This window comes from Mustela erminea, chromosome 8 (assembly GCF_009829155.1).
Source record: "Mustela erminea isolate mMusErm1 chromosome 8, mMusErm1.Pri, whole genome shotgun sequence".
Classification (NCBI taxonomy): domain Eukaryota; kingdom Metazoa; phylum Chordata; class Mammalia; order Carnivora; family Mustelidae; genus Mustela; species Mustela erminea.
The window spans coordinates 9220781-9236951 of NC_045621.1; the positions used below are offsets into that span (position 1 = coordinate 9220781).

The following is a 16171-nucleotide window of genomic DNA, read 5'->3' on the forward strand; positions in this document are numbered from 1 at the left end:
TCAAAGAAAAATGCACTTCCTAAAGTTGTAGGAACCAAAATGCTACAATTCAAATCTAAGTAAAACACACAAAAGTAAAACACACAGAAACATTTTCTACCAATGCTGTTTAAGTTAGAAATTTTTTTTAAAAAGACCAGATAAATGGTCATAAATTGAAAACAAAAAATAATTAAAACCATATTCTCATAGAACTGAAACTGACCCTAGAGAACTAGTCTTTACTTTGACAAGTGAAGAACCAACTAGAAATTCAAGGACTATTTACTGAGTGCCCGTAGGCCACTTGCGGTACAAAGACTTGTCCCACTTGATTGTCATGACTTCCCCATGAAGCAAGTATTATTATAACCATTTTTAAGCAAGGAACGTTTTGTCACAGTTGTGTCTGAGACCCGTAGTCAGGAGCAGAGATGTGCCTACAATCTCCATCTCCAGGCACCGACTTCCGTATTCTCTTAACTATGCCACTCCCATGTAATACTTTTGGAAACTGTTCAGAGAGATGTCACGACATTTTAAAACATTGTATATACAGTCATAGAGCACCCGGGGACCTTGACACAAGATTCTTTGCTAAAGAGCAGAGCTCCTCAAAACGCGATTGTTTATTCGTGGCTGCTAAGAAAAGCAGCATTAGCAACTAAATGTGCCGCTCACCTCACGGGCCCCAAGACTTAATTATACTGAGGCTCCAAAGCAGCCAAAACCCTAGTCAGCAGGCTTCTGAACTACACACGACAGTATCACTTACTCAAGTTGCAACTGGCACTTCTCAAGCCTACAATCTATTCGTAGAGCTGGGCTCCATTCAGACAGAGACAGAAGGGGGCACCTTCTGGCTAAGCAGGTTAAGTGATGGAGACTGGCTGGTGAGATCGAGCCCCATGGAGGGCTCCGAGCTCAAGGCAGAGCCCCCGTGGGATTCTCTCTCCTTCCCCCTCTGCCCCTCCTGTTTGTGCTCGCCCTCTCTCACGCTCTCTAAAATAAGTAAATAAGTTTTTTAAAAATAAGGGCGGGGAAGGTATGGAAGGATTCTCACACTTGTAGAAATAAAGATATCTCAGCTTTGAGGGCAACAACCAACACCTACTTCCTGTTCAGGGAAGAAAAGAGGTGTGGCAACAAGGGTTATTAAAACTGACACCTTGTAACGGTGAGCTGTCTTTCAACAGCTTCCCAGTGGAGGGGGGCCTGGGCTGCTCAGTCGGCTACGCCTCGGATTTGTGATGTGAGCTCAGGTCATAATCTCAGGGTCATGGGATCAAGCCCCATGTGGGGCTCGGAGATCAGTGGGGGGTCTGCTTCTCTCCTTCTCCCTCTTCCTAGCCCCTTCCCCGTTCGCACACAAACACACTTTTTCTTTCTCTAAAATAAATAAACTAAATCTTAAAAATACATATAAATAAATAAAACTACGTAGATTAAATAGAAACACAGTTTAAAAGTAATGTAACACTGGGGTGCCTGGGTGGCTCAGTCTGTTAAGCGGCTGCCTTCAGCTGGGGTCATGATCCTAGAGTCCTGGGATCAAGCTCCACATCAGGCTCTCTGCTCACCAGGGAGCCTGCTTCCCTCTCTCTCTATCTCTCTGTCTGCCTCTCTGCCTACTTATAATCTGTCAAATAAATAAATAAAATCTTAAAAAAAAAAAAAAAAGCAATGTAACATCATGATAAGCACCCGGTAATACATGGAACTGTGAAATCACCATATTGTACTCCTGAAACTAATATGATACTGTATGTTAACTGGAATTTTAAAAAGAAAAAGTGACATAACAAAGTGAATTTGGGCAACTCTAATATCTAAATTCCCTGGAAATACCTTACACTGAAATAACTATACAGAACTGCCAAATCTGGGTCTTCCTAAAGGCATCCAAGTTGTGGGTTTCAAGGCAGATGCTCAAATACCCACTTTGAGTAAGTCAGTAGATGGGCAACCTTCCTAGCCAATTCCAAGTTAGGTGCCTCTTTCTATAGGCAACAAAACTAGCAGAACTGTGTGCTTTTCTGACAATCAAAAAGGATTCCAACAACTCTCCTGAAGACATTCTACCAGGGGGACAGTAGCGAGCTTAGAAGGGGCACAAAGAGAGCAGGAAGAAGTAAACTGAAAGGGGGAAAAAAAAAGGCTTCCAAAGAGTGAGTCACTAAAATATTTAGGAGCCCTGGGCAAATGCTAAGGTTTTGTGGTTTTGTTTTCTTGTTTTGTAAGATAAAGACTTTCTTTTTAAACAAAACCACAATACCATATTCATACTTTAAAGCATCAAATAAACAGGCAGTATTCAAATTTCCCTTATTGTCTCACAGAAATGTGTTTGTCTGAATCAGAATCCAAATCTATTCGCTGCAATTAGTTTACATGTCTTAATTCTCACTCATCTATATATTTCCTCTCCTCCTCCCTTTTTCATCTTGCAATTGACTTTTTTAATTAGGTTCAGAGGCAGAATTTAGTGATTCGTCAGTCGTATAGAACACCCAGGACTCATTACATCAAGCGTCCTCCTTAATGCCCATCACCCACCTCCCCTCCAGCAACCCCCGTTTGTTCCCAGAGTTCAGTATCTCTTATGGTGTGCCTACCTCAAATTTTGGCCTTATTTTAGTTTTTCTTCCCTTCCCCTATGTTCATCTGTTTTGTTTCTTAAATTCCACATATGAGTGAAATCATCTGATATTTGTCTTTCTCCGACTTATTTCACTTAGCATAATACCTTCTACTTCCATCTATGTGGTTGTAATTGGCAAGATTTTATTCTTTTTGATGACTAAGTAATACACACACACACACACACACACACACACACACACCTTCTTAATCCATTCATCTGTAAATGGACACCTGGGCTCCTTCCATATTTGGGGTATTGTGGATGTTGCTGTTATAAACCTTGGGTTGCAGGTGTCCCTTCAAATCACAATGTTTGGGGTGCCTGGGTGGCTCAGTGAGTTAAACCTCTGCCTTCAGCTCAGGTCATGATCCCAGGGTCTTGGGATCGAGCCCCACTTTCGGGCCCTCTGCTCAGCAGGGAGCCTGCTTCCTCTCTCTCTCTGCCTGCCTCTCTGTCTACTTGTGATCCCTATCTGTCAAATAAATAAATAAAATCTTTAAAAAAAAACAACAACACAATGTTATCCAAGGTGCACAGCTAAGAATGTGCACCTTGGATAAATACCTAGTAGTGCAATTTGTAATTGATTTTTTTAAAGAAATGAAATCATTTTTCCTGTATACTCTCCGTAGTCTGGATTTTTTTAAATAATTTTTAATAAAAATTTATAAGGTTGAAAACAGGCCTTCTCCAGACCTACTACAGTAATCCGTCCATGTCCTGAACCATGAAGACCGTCCATCCAGCCTCTTTCAATGAAGTTCAGTACTCCAGGATACATGTTTATCCACAACGTGGCCATAACAACAATGTGTACAATATTCAAGTAGGGGATATCGTAGAGACAGAAGTACCTGTAAAGTAACACCACACCTTGTGCTTCAATACCTTTTTAGAACAAGATGGGATATACATTCATTTTTTTAAAATCATGCCTATACAACACATGGAAACAATGAGTTTTGTCCTGACACAATTTATGTCTCCAGGAGAGGACACGTAGTACCTACCCAAAAAACTCGAGGGATGCCTGGGTGGCTCATTCGGTTAAGCATCTGCTTTTGGCTTAGGTCATGATCCCAGAGTCCTAGGATGGAGTCCCATATGGGGCCTTGCTCAGTGGGGAGCCTGCTTCTCTCTCTGCCTGAGGCTCCCCCTTCCTGTGCTCACTTTCTCTCTTTTCTCTGACAAGTAAATAAATAAATAAAACCTTTTTAAAAAGAAAGAAAGAGAAAAACTTAAGAAAAATCCCAAACACCCTTCCTGCCAAGTATGCATGTCGAGAATTTCTTTCCTTTCCTTTTCTGTTTTCCTAGTCGGGACCCTCTGCTTCAGAAAATTCAGGCTTCGGGTTACCTCCTGGCACACAGCACACCCCCGACCTGGGCTGCCTCCCTCGTCTGGGTCTAAACCACTCCCTTCCTCAAGGATCACGCGACTCCCTCCAGCTCCCTAACGCCTTTCTTAGCAACTGCGCCCATCTGGGGACTTCGTGAGGGACTTCCGTCGTCCCTCACAAGTGCCCTCAGAATGTCCTCTAAACCTGCCCTCCACCTGGCTCGGTAGCTGCTTCACATGCCACATGCCTTCAGTGACCATCTGACGACAGCCCTCCGTGCACGAGGCCTGCGACACTGTGAGCTCCACGAGGAAAAGAGCCTCTTGTGGTACTGCGCCCGTCTCCAGAGGCCAGAAGCACAGCAGCTAAGAATGTGCACCTTGGAGACAAGCTTGTGCGGATGTGAACCCCAGAGTCCTGTGACCCCCAAGAGACTACTTAATCTCTCAACACTCGTTTACCTCATCTCTCAAGGGCAACGGTGACGGTCCCTCCTTTGTAGAGACGTTGTCGGGACTAAATAACATCAAGCATGATTATTGTCCTAACTCCTCCTTCCCAATTCTCTCTCTGGTTTCTAACCATTTTCCTGTACCTGTTCTTATCCTTTGTGGAAAGAGGGGGAGCAGAAAACTCCCCCAGAGTCACTGCCTTGGAAATGAAGTTTACGAAACAGACTTTGATTGCCTGAATACATAAAAGACGACCCACTTTGCCATGTGTCTGAGCGTCCCTCCCCGTAACATCTGGGGTCCACATCTCCTCTTCCCTAGTGTCACTCTGACTTCTCCCCTATAAAGAAATGGAACCTACTGGGAACCAACTATGGTGCTAACCCATCCCTACCACCAAAAGTTCAATTTAACAAGAGAAGAAATATAACCAGAAAAGAAGACAATATGTGATCTTTTATCTTTTGATGAGGCAGAACGATTACTCCAAATTTCATGGAAATCCAACATCCCAGTGTACAGATAGGAGCTCTGTTTACGGAAGTCTTTGTAAGTTTCTTTTTGTTCGAGCACCTAATGAGCAAAAACCGTTGAACATGTAGACATATACATACACACACATATATATTTATATCGTTCGATTTATATCATTCAATTTATTGGGCATTTACCATGTGCCTTATATCGTTTCTAAGTGCTGAAGTTTTAGCAGCGAATGAACCAAGCTAACAAAACAACAAAAAACTCTTGCCCTGTTATTCGTATCTCTTCTACACGTAAGTTTTTATTTTTACAAAAAGATAAAATATATGGTAGGAGGGACATGTACTACGGAGAGGAAATAAAGGAAGGGGACAGGAAATGTGGCGTCGGCAGCTGACAGAGCGAGGTCAGGCAAGGACTGCGCGAGAGTAAAGATCGGAAAGGGCTGAGGCTGGGCGTGCGGCCGTGGGGAAGAGCTTCACAGGCAGCAGGAACTTCAAGGGCCCACAGGCGGGAGCGCGCCTGGCGGCTCAGTGAACGGGGAGGAGGCCGATGCGGACTGGGGTCAAGGAGGGGAGAGGCGGGAGGAGACGGGGCAGGGCAGGCGAGTAGAGAGGCCTCTACGACATCGGCTTTTCCTCGGTGTGGGCTGGGAAGGGCTGGGAGGGGCTGAGCGGGGGACAGACGCGATGTGGGCTTCAGAGTCCGGGGCTCCGGCCGCCAGGCTGGGAGCAGAGCGTCAGGGCCGGGTGAGCAGGTCAGCCGCCGCACCAGCCGTCCGCCAGCCGGCTCGGCCAGGTGCTCAAAAGTGGAAGTAGAACGAAGAGGATTTTTCTAGTACCGGGTACAACATATATTCAAAATACAAAAAAAGGAATATTTTAAAGGGTTCTAAAAGAACTACGAATTCTGATCTTTTCTTTCCCAAACTCAACAAGCCATCCTGCTCAGCCCTGGGGTCGAGGCACCCCTGGCTTCTGGAGGCCATAGTTTATCGACAGTGGGCTGGCTGGGTTGTCCCCGCTTACCTGAACTTCTCCTTCCTGTCTTTCCCTCATCTTGCCAGTCTTACACAGCAAAACAAGCTTCTGCAGGCTGAGTGTGTCCACACGTACAGAGACTGTTCGCTGCGAGTGGGAATTCCCTCCTCGAGAAAGTCTGTGGTCCCTGTGTCATGGCACCCAATCTCTGGGAAAACGGACTTGTTAGACCCAGATGTTATTAGGGAGTTCAGTAAAATGGGATTAGGGGAGACCCCAGGACTTTGGCTAATGCAGCATCTCGGAGCAATGCTGAAGTAGGCACCAGCTCAGCACAGCTCACAGCAGGCAAACACAGGGTCTGCGAGGCCTGCTCCCCTCGCTCTGCACGAAGCCCCAGGGAATTCTCACAGGGCTGCACTGAGAGCTGTCCCAGGGCTGTGTCCCTCCCTGGAAACCAGCTGCTGCAGATGCCGGATGACAGTCTTGGGGAAAGGACCCCTGACCTTTAGGCAGGGCGTGGGATGTGGGTCTCAGACCTGGTCAACTCCAGCTGCAGCCAATCCCCCTGGGTTGGGGGTAAGTGGGGGAGGGAGAGAACAGAAGTTCACGGAAGGCAGATACTTTTCAAAAACCAGATTCCATGAGTTCAGACGAGGTACCTGTGGCATTCTGTTAGACGGTTAGAACTTGAAAGAATGTAGAGGAATCTCCACCCGTCCAGTCCCATTTGACACAGAAACGAAGGCCAGGACTTGCCCAGAGCCATACAACTATCAGAAAAAGAACCATGAGTAGAAACCCTGTCTACGGTTGCCATCTAGTATTATTCTGAAAACAAACAAAAGCAATTTATCACTGAAACCTTTTTTTTTTTTTTTTTAACACTAAAACCTTTGAGACAGATTGGAACTGTGGGGAAATTTTGCATGTCTAGGCCTCAGATGTTCCTACAAATCCCTCTAGTTTTACCGAGAGCTCTGGAGGCTCCCCTGGGGCAAAATGGTCTCCTGGTACTAAAGATACCTTAGAAAGTTCCACTGGGATGCTCAGGACTCACAGGGTGGGGGTGAGGGCATTAGAGACACAGAAGACGGAGAAATACAAGCAAGCACGATTGCCTTAGCAAAGTCTGAAAAAGCCCAAAGGCAGGCTATGTACTTCCTATTTGCTTCGTCCAACAAACAGAGTGGTAAATAAATTTTCAGTTTCAAAAGGGGAGACAAATAAAAAGATCCTTTAAAAGTATGAACCTCATAATGAAAACCTAGAGTCATGATCATTAATTCCAACCTCTTGGACTACCGACTTTTTTACAGGCTTAAACACGGATGAGAGACAATACCTGTTCTCTCAGCCTCTGAAGTCAAGCAGAAGGCAAATACGGTGTTGCTAAAAGGCTGCTAAAGAAAGAATCAATCACACGGATGCTTTACAGAATACATAACCTCACGTGATCTACCCAATGGAGGGGGAGTAGAGGCCACAGGGCAGAAATCAGTTCCTAAATCATTGACGCTGGTTAGAACGTTCTTCTGGAATCCGAATTTAACTGTTTGACTTTGTTACCTAGAAAATAAAACTGGAGCTCATCAGCAAATACAACCTCCACGGCCGTGTCTGTGAAGATTCCAGTACAAACCGTCAGCAGACGGACTGAGTCACGGAGGGAGCGGGAGGGGCCCAGGCACCTGAAAGGCATCCGGTCCAACCTCTTCCTTCTACAAAGAAGGACATGAGGCTGGCAGGGCCTAATGGGACCTGCCAAGGGTTGCTAACACACAACAGAGGCCACCCCTCCCTTACCTCATACCCTGGCGAACACCGGTCACTCATCATCCGTGTCCCCATCCTCAGCTCCCAGAGCCAGAGTGTCCCACAGCCCCTCATCCAACGGGTCTGAACTGATGGATGAGACGGAAGCTGGTGGCCGACTCCGGCCTCGCACAAGGTGAGAAAGCAAGCTTTGTAGCACCTGTGCCAGCGTACATCTCACTCCAAAGAGAGCGACTAGTCTACTGGTCACTCGTCCGCATACTGTCAAGCCTGGGGTGAGCACACAGTGTCTGTAGTGCGACGGTGTGTCCAGGTTTACCTGGCACAGGCCTGCTTCACACCTGTTTCCCCAGCTTAATATTCAGTAGAACCCGCATCATCTCAAAGCTGTCCCAGAATGAATAAAAATGATACGGCCATCCAAATCCTATGTCACTCCTACCCATCTACAAACACTTATAAATCTTTGTTTTTGGAGAACACGATGGGTCAGGAAAGAAACACTGAGTTAGGAACCAGTAGTTTTCTCATACAAAGGGGCTTTTAAATAATACTAAACCCAAATAATCTTTGTGTCTTTTTTTTTACTTAAATTCAATTAGCCAACATATAGTACATCATCAGTTTCAGGTGTAGTGTTCAATAATATACCGGTTGCATATAACACCCAGTGCCCCTCACACCATGGGCCCTCCCTGATGCCAAATAATCTTTGAAAGGGGCTCAGGGATCACTACTGTCACCAATCTCTTATACCTTGACCTTCAACATGGAATCTTCTTTGAGGAAAACAAAAAGAAGTGCCATAAGGGGCACCTGGCTGGCCAAGTGGGTAGAACATGTGACTTGATCTCAGGGTGGTGAGTTCAAAGAGCTTACTTTAAAAAACAAAAACAAACAATAATAATAATAATAATAATAATAAAGGAGAGCCATAGCTTACCAAGTTTCAAAACCACAGGATTAGCTTTCTCCAGCTCTTCCTTATTTTTTAAATTATTTCATGTTATATTTTGGCCTACAGGAAACTCACGGTTATGTTGTTGAAACAGAAATCTTTTTAAAGAATGATTCAGTCCTGTTTCTGGCACAAACAACTGTGCTTTTTGGAGTTTATATTTACTCTCTATTTAGAGAAAAAGAGGAAGTAAAAGTTGAAATCTTAAAAAAAAAAAAAAAATCAAGTGCTGCTGGGTTTAAACCAGAGCAGCCAGTCATTTATTTAAGAGATGCAAAAATTTGGTTTATTTGGAAAAATCACTGGTCCAGACAGCATAGTTGTTAGCTTTGTGGTCAAGAAAAAGATACTGATAGCATTCTGTGGAAGGTTTAAAGACTCTACCTGGGTACCAGAAGTTTCCTTCTGTATCAAGACGTCAGGAATAGTTCTGAACAGAGACTACAGACGGTTTTAACTGTTTCTTTTTCTGTATCCAGCATTCTGACTTTTCTATAGCGATCATAGTATATTTACTAATGACCCAGAAAAAATCCCCGGGGCCACCCATCAACAGGTCTTCCAGCACGGCAGGGGGCTGGAGAGAGGAACAGGATACGCCAGGCCCACAGAGCACAGAGAGCGGCGCCTGACTCCGGGTCTGGCCCCGAGAGCAAGGAGGACTGCAGGGTAAAGCTCGCCCGATGGCTTCCGGGAAAGAACAGGCATCCACGGGTCCTACAACCACACTGACCTTTCAACCACTGAAAGTATGGCCTTGTGGTTAGAGCCCCACCTGTGCAATCAGACTGCCAGGGTAGGACAGGGTGCTCCTTAGTGGGTGTATGACATTCAGCAAGTCAGTTGGCCTCTCTATTCTTGTTTTCTCATCTATAAAACAGGAATCACACGGCCTCCAACCTCCTAGTGAGGCTGTGAGGGTTAAGAGAGATGATTCACAGCAAGGGCCTGACATACAAGATCCCAATAAATGTAAGGCATTATTAGGTCTCTGCCAGGAAACACCAGCCCTCAAGTACACTACCCAGTCATGTGACTGGATCCCAAAACAACTAAAGAAGGGTCCAAAAAATAAAGCCTTTCTTTCCCCTTCTTCTTTGCTGAAGGCAGGACCGCAGCAGCGTGTTTGCTGTAAACCCAGTGCCCTTGTGAGCAACGGTAGGATGAGGGCGGCCCTATGAGGTACACAACACGTCCCGAGGCCCCACACTATGAGCTAGAAATCCTGTTTTCAGAGTTACAGGATTTCTGCTTCTTGCCACTGCCACAGCTGCCAGCCACTCACTGCCTTTGGCAAGGAGATGGGTGACTCGAGTGTGAGCTAGGGCTTGGCAAGGGGACACCTAGCCAGAAGGCCTCCAGGCAGGGAGCTCAAAGAAGGGCCACCTGCTGGAACAGTTTGTCTACAGGCAGCCCCTGAGATGGAGGTGACATTCTGCTGTCAATAGCAAATTCAGGTGAGAACAGTGAACATTTCAAAGATCCAAGAGAACTTACCATTCTGGCTTCAGAACTCTGAAAACCTGTTTTGGGGGGTGGGGGGGGTGGCCGAAGACAGGCCCAGACACTTAAAATCACTGGAACGCCTTAACCAGACATCAAAAGCGGCCCCCAGAAGTTGAATCGCAAATCAAATTGCAAAGAGTTTCATGGCCATCTTGAGCTAAAATGCATTACATCTGTATGAAACAGAACTTTCTCTCCCAAATGTAAAATCACCTCACTTTATCAAAGATTTAAGAAACCTCCTAAGGTCCATCTAGGATGAAATAATCACACTATTAAATTAATTACGCGAGTGAGTACGTTCTATGCTGTGCAAGGTGACCAGCTCATCATGGTTGGCCTAGAATTTTCCCAGCTTTAGCACCGAAAGTACCACATCTTGGGAAACCCCTCAGTTCTAGCAAACCAGGATGACTGGTCCCCATAATACTACAAGAAAAATGATGTGTGCTGTGGGAAGAGGAAAACAGAAGAGACACAGTTACAAATGCAGAAGTGCTAAATGCTAAGTTTGTTTGTAGCAACAGCTCCCAGTTCCCTCTCATAGTAAAATAAATAAATAAATAAAACTAAAAACCACACTTGCCTCTCCCTTTTTTAAACTATCCCAAAACAGAGTTTCAGAAAACACGGTCCCTCCTCGTGCACTACCGGCCAAGATGCCAGAGCGGGACTGACTCTTCACGAAGTGACCGCCATCAACCCAGCGAGCTCCTGCCCCCAGCTTCAGCAGGACAGGAAATGTCATCTTCTTGCATTCTTTCCTTTAGGCATGTTTAAAAAACAAACCAAGACAGCTTGTGATTCAGCTTATCAACAGTAAGAATGGGTCGGGGAAATTGGGGGTATCAAGCTACAAATTCAAGAGCCATGGTGGAAAAATCGAGAACCAGCTCACAGATAGGACCTTCAGCAATGACGGAGGGACGGAGAAGGGGCTGTTTCGCCAGCAGCTGACCAGCAAGTCCCGCACTCCTCTACAAACTCTGCGGAAGAAGCAGTGACTCCCACCAGGCAGCCCCCTCCCCACAATGATGGAGCAAAACTCTTGCAGCCGGAACTCAAGCAAAGGGTTTTTAAGCCTCCGGTGAGGTTATGAAGCAGCATCTAAGAATTCAGTTTCAAACTGAAAGGTAAGACTATATAAGGCAAGAAAGACCACACATTTCCTGGACCCAAAGCCACATAGAAACCTCCGTTGCTCACAGCTCCACCCAGCCCAGACCACCTCCTCACCCAGGCTCCGTGTGGCCTTGTCCCAAGACAGGATGGCAATTCTTAGATGCTCCTGAACCTTAGAACTCCTTAGATCCCTTTTATGCAGTTGGAGATGGACCCAAACGCAGCCTATAGGGCTCGTTTCTCCATAGCGATACTAGTTCCTTTGGGGAAGGGAGGAGAGGCGGTCAGAAACATTTCATCTTTGAAAGTCCTACTCTCCTAAGTCCCCAAGAATAACGTCCTTTCTTTCTAAGACCAAGAAATACACGTTTCCCTAGTGCTCATCTTGATTTAGGTGAAGATGCCTTCTTGTAACCCTTTCAACACATCCAAGGAGAAGCCAGAGGTGTCTTACATCCTCTAGCAAAAGCCCAGAAGCCTGGAAGGCAGGGGACAGGACAGAAGCTAGTTTCAGCAACACAGGCCAGCAGCTGTGGTCCCTGAGGAACACCTGCTTCACGTCTTCAGATCTCAGGTTTTCCATTTAAAAAAAGAAACTTGGGAGGCGCCAGGGTGGTTCAGTGGTTAAGCATCTGCCATGATCCCAGGGTCCTGGGATGGAGCCCCGCATCAGGCTCCCTGCTTGGTGAGAAGCCTGCTCGGTCTCTCACTGTGTCTCTCTCTGTCAAGTGAATAGATAAAATCTTTTTTAAAAATAAAATAAATAAATAAATAAAGGACTTGAGCTAAGATTGTCTTCAGCACCTCTCCCCACACTAAAATTCCATGTGAAATTCTGCTGTGTGTGTGATTACAACAATAATGCCTCTTAGATTCCCGTCTTGTACTTTGAAGTTTCAGGAATTAAGAGACAAGTATAGTAACTTGGAGTAGCTAGGATGGCATGAGCAGGCCGAGTAAAACTGGAAGATGTTTTAAAACGCAAATGTCTAACAGTTGTCAAAGCATGTGACCAAAAAAGGTGGAGAGGAACCTAATATCAACTCACAAACACTTTTAAATGCTCTGGAACCAGTGGGAACAAGTCGAGTCCCCCCAGTTACCAGCTGTTCTTCCAGCTAAATTTAAGGAGAAGATGAATGCTAATTCAGTGATCTCTCCTCAAAAAAAAAAAAAAAAGCCTGTAAATGCGTAGGGGAAAACAAAGCAAAATTTTGAATCTAATGGATAAAAGAGCAAATCATTCTGGTGACTGGCTGCATCTAAAGTGCAGAATGTTCTGGTGGATTCTACCTGGTGGCGGCAAGGCAGCAAATGACAAGCATTCGAGTGGGAGGCGATGCTTCATACCAAGGAATGGCACGTTTGATGGGGTGTCAACGTCCAGACTTGCGTCTGCACCTACCAGGACCCCCGAACAGGGTTCACTTCGCTGCCCCCTGAATAAATGGCAGGAGGAGAAGAAGCAAGCCGTTCCCCTTTTTTCGGGAAGGGAGCTGCAGAGTTTGGCCGCGCAACTTGGTTGGGCGCCTGGGAGGGTCGACGTCCTAAGAGCAGCGAAGTCTGCGAAGGTGGGTGTTTCCATCCCCAGAGCCGCGGCCAGGGCTGCCCGCGAGTCCGCAGATCACCGCGCTTCCCCGCACCGGGACTCCGAAGCGGCCCTGCGCGGCGTCGGCGCCGGGAGAGCAACCGCGCGACCCCCACGGGACAGGGAGGGTGGTCCGCCGCGGGGAGCCGAGCCCGGACTTCGCCTTCTCCCGGGAGACGCCGGCCACAACCACAAGCGCCTTCTCCGAGGGTCCCCGCCGCGCCCCGCGCACACGCAGCCTCGGCTGCTAAAGAGGAAGTCCCGCTGTCACGTCAAACGGATGAAGCCGGCTCGACCCCACCGGAGCCGCGGTCGGGCCCGGTCTCCGCTCGGCTCGGGGAAGGGTCCCGGGCGGCGAGCCCTTCTCCCTCCGTCCCGCGCCCTCCTTCCGGCGGCGCGGACGAGCCTCCCCGCGGCCGGCCTCGCTCGGCGGAGCCCGCGCTGCGCAGCGCCGCAGGGGCCGGAGGCGCACCTCGAGCCTCCCCTCCCCCGGCGCAGCCCGGGCCCGCGGACGACGCACCCCGCGCTCGGCCGCGCAGCCCCGCGCAGCCCCGCGCAGCCCCGCACCGCGGCACCCCCCGCCCCGCCGCCCGCCCGCCCCTGCCCCTGCCCTCGGGCGCGCCGCGGAGCACCGAGCGGAGCGCGCAGTTCCGACGGCCCAGGGCGGGGACGGCGCGGGGAGGAGAGCCGCAGCCGCCGGCCCCGGAGCCCAGGCGGCCGCACGCACCCCTCGCTCCGCCCGAGTAAACAGCTCCGCGCCGCGCCCCCATCCCCCCGCCGGGGCTCCGCGCCGCCCCGCGCCCGCGCGTCCCGCCCGCCGGCGCCGCCGCCCCCTACCTGGTCGGCGAGTTTGAGCACTGCCATTCTTCCGCCCCGGGCGCGCGCGCAGGTCCCCGGCCCGCGGATGTCACGCCGGCGGCCGGCGGAGCGGAGGCGACGGCCGGGGCACGGGGACCAGATCCGGCTCCCGAATTTGACAGCCCTCCCCCTGCTCCTCCCCCGCCGCCGCCTCCTCCCGCCGAGAGGCTGCCGCGGGCCGCCGGGGCTGGCCGCCGCGCCCGCCCGCCCGCATACAGGAAGTGCCGGCCGCTGCCAGCCGGGCCGCCACTGACATCACCGCGCGCGGGCTCGCTCGCCGCCGCGCCGCCCGGGCCGACGCTGCCTCCTGCCGCCCGCAGCCGGGCCTCGCAGCCCGCCGCCCCCCGAGCGCGCCCGCCGCGCCGCGCCGCGGGGCCACACCGCCGCCTGCTTTCGGCGCCTGCACGCGGCGCCCCGGCGTCCCGGCCCCGCGGCCGCAAGGGCGAAGGCGCTGGCGCCGAGGGACGCCCCCCCCCGGCCCCGGGGCTGAGCGCGCCCCCCGCCCCCCTCCCAGCCCCATCGGACACACGCGGACACACGCGGGCGCAGCCTGATGAGCGAGCCCTTGCAGACACAAGCCCCGGGGAGTCGCCGCTCACAGGCCACCGCTCTGACCTGACCTCTCACCCGAGACCTTGGGTCAGTCACCCTCCTCCACCCCGACTGCCCGGCGCTCCAACGGACTGTCCCACCTGGGTCGGGGGTGTAGTTCTGGGGCTTTCTTTGTTTAAGGCGGGAGGCCTTGGACCCACTGTCCCTCTTGACGAGCGTTCGTCCAGCCCTTGGGAGGTGGCGGACGGGGCTCCAGCCTTCCCACCCCGCCCTCCCCCTACCTTCCAGCTGGACGCGCACGCGACTCCATCGCTAAGTTCAAACGCTGGGTTTTGAGCTGGGGAGATGGGGGGTGGGGGGGACAGAGTGACTGGAGAAGAAAAGAAGTCCTAAATTAGAAGTCTTGAATTAATGGGGCTTTTGAGTGTTGTCTCCGTCCTGACTCATTTCTACAAAATCCAGTTAGCGCGCTCTTCAGCAAAGAGAACACTTGGCTCTCGAGCCCCATGGGCTACAGAGACAGTGGAATGTGCATCAGCCGTAGTAAGTGTCGACACTTCTGGAATTTGGAGCAAACATTTATTCATTCAACAACTATGTACTGCGTGCCTGCTTTGTACCACACACCAGCTGGCACGGTAGGAAAGGCAGGGAGCGCGAACAGGGAAGGTACCTAGTCTTAGTGGGTGTCCTGCAGGAAGTAAAAGGTTACAACTCCTGAATGTAATCACCACTGGTAAGGGGTAGGGGCGCGGGGATGCTTCCAAAGGAAATCCGTGCCAAAGGAATCAGACCCCGACTGGTGGGTGAGGGCAGCTTCCCTGTGAAAGTGCCAAGAGCTGAGGTTCCGGAGGAGGAAGAGTTAAGTAGGGAAGCAGGTTGGGGGACCGCTCCCAGGTAGCCCCGTGTGCCCCTGGCATGCCACAAAGCAAACCTGCCTTGAGCAGCAAACGCAGCTGCGGTTCTGGATTAAGACCAAATACCTACCTTCCATTCACTCACAGGCCAAATGTGGACTCTCCATCCCTACTTGCAGAGCCTCTCCAAAGATAGAGAGCGGGAAAGGGAGAAGGGAGTGGTAGCATCTGCTCAGCATCCCCATCTTTATTACCTGACCGTGGCGTTGTGTGACTCGGATCACACAGACAAGGGAGCTAAGGAAGCAGGCCCCTGGCTTCCACTCCTCTGTCTTTAGTAATGTTCACAGACAGAACGTTTTTCTCCTCAAGTCCTCCTTCAAACACGAAATAGATCGCATCTGTTGCATCTGGAGGCAGCTCTTCACCACTGTCCTTGGTATTTGTACTAATATCACCCTGCGTGGCTCTGTAAGTAAACGGAATAGGACACAGAATTCTCCACTGAAGCATAGCTACCTTGCAGAAGAATGATAACAAATAATTGAATCTACAAATGCACTCACTACCCACTTTGGTTCAACATGGGCGTGCCTATGTGTAATTTCTTTTTTTATTTTATTTTATTTTATTTTATTTATTTGGCAGAGATCACAAGCAGGCAGAGAGGCTGGCGGGGGACAGGGGGAGCAGGTTCCCTGCTGAGCAGAGATCCTGATGCGAGGCCAGGACCCTGAGATCATGACCCAAGCCGAAGGCAGAGGCTTAACCCACTGAGCCACCCAGGCGCCCCAATTTCTTTAAGCCCAATTTAAAAGGAGGAGGAGGGAGCTGTTCCCAACTGTATCAGACCCATCACCTCCTTTTTGTAACTAGTGTTTGTAATACTCCCCTTACTGTCCTGAAATGAAATTCATAGATAATTAACTACCTATGCAAATTTCCCAAGAAATCAATATAATCTCTTAATGATATAATAAAGGTAAAATAAAAGGAAAATGATTCGTCATTAACTTTGAATTAGAAGACAAAATAAATAGTAAGATGCTTACACATGTATGTAGAACCATTGTGAAT

The 16171-nt window shown here is 49.4% G+C and overlaps 2 protein-coding genes across 2 annotated transcripts in view; both read right to left on the reverse strand.

Moving 5' to 3' along the window:
• ANKRD44 (ankyrin repeat domain 44) overlaps positions 1–13933 on the reverse strand; it is a 315981-nt gene extending 302048 nt beyond the window's left edge. The window contains exon 1 of the mRNA XM_032354282.1: positions 13665–13933. Coding sequence (XP_032210173.1) covers positions 13665–13691 — 27 coding nt within the window. The 5' untranslated portion in view covers positions 13692–13933. The remainder of the gene's footprint in view (positions 1–13664) is intronic.
• On the reverse strand, positions 11942–13645 carry LOC116597002 (methyl-CpG-binding domain protein 2-like). Its single transcript, XM_032354284.1, has 2 exons — positions 12533–13645; positions 11942–11960 (listed from the first exon to the last, which is right to left on the reverse strand). Exon 1 carries the CDS (start codon positions 13595–13597, stop codon positions 13100–13102), a length of 498 nt encoding a protein of 165 aa, XP_032210175.1. The 5' UTR covers positions 13598–13645; the 3' UTR covers positions 11942–11960; positions 12533–13099.
• Positions 13934–16171: the final 2238 nt, after the last annotated feature.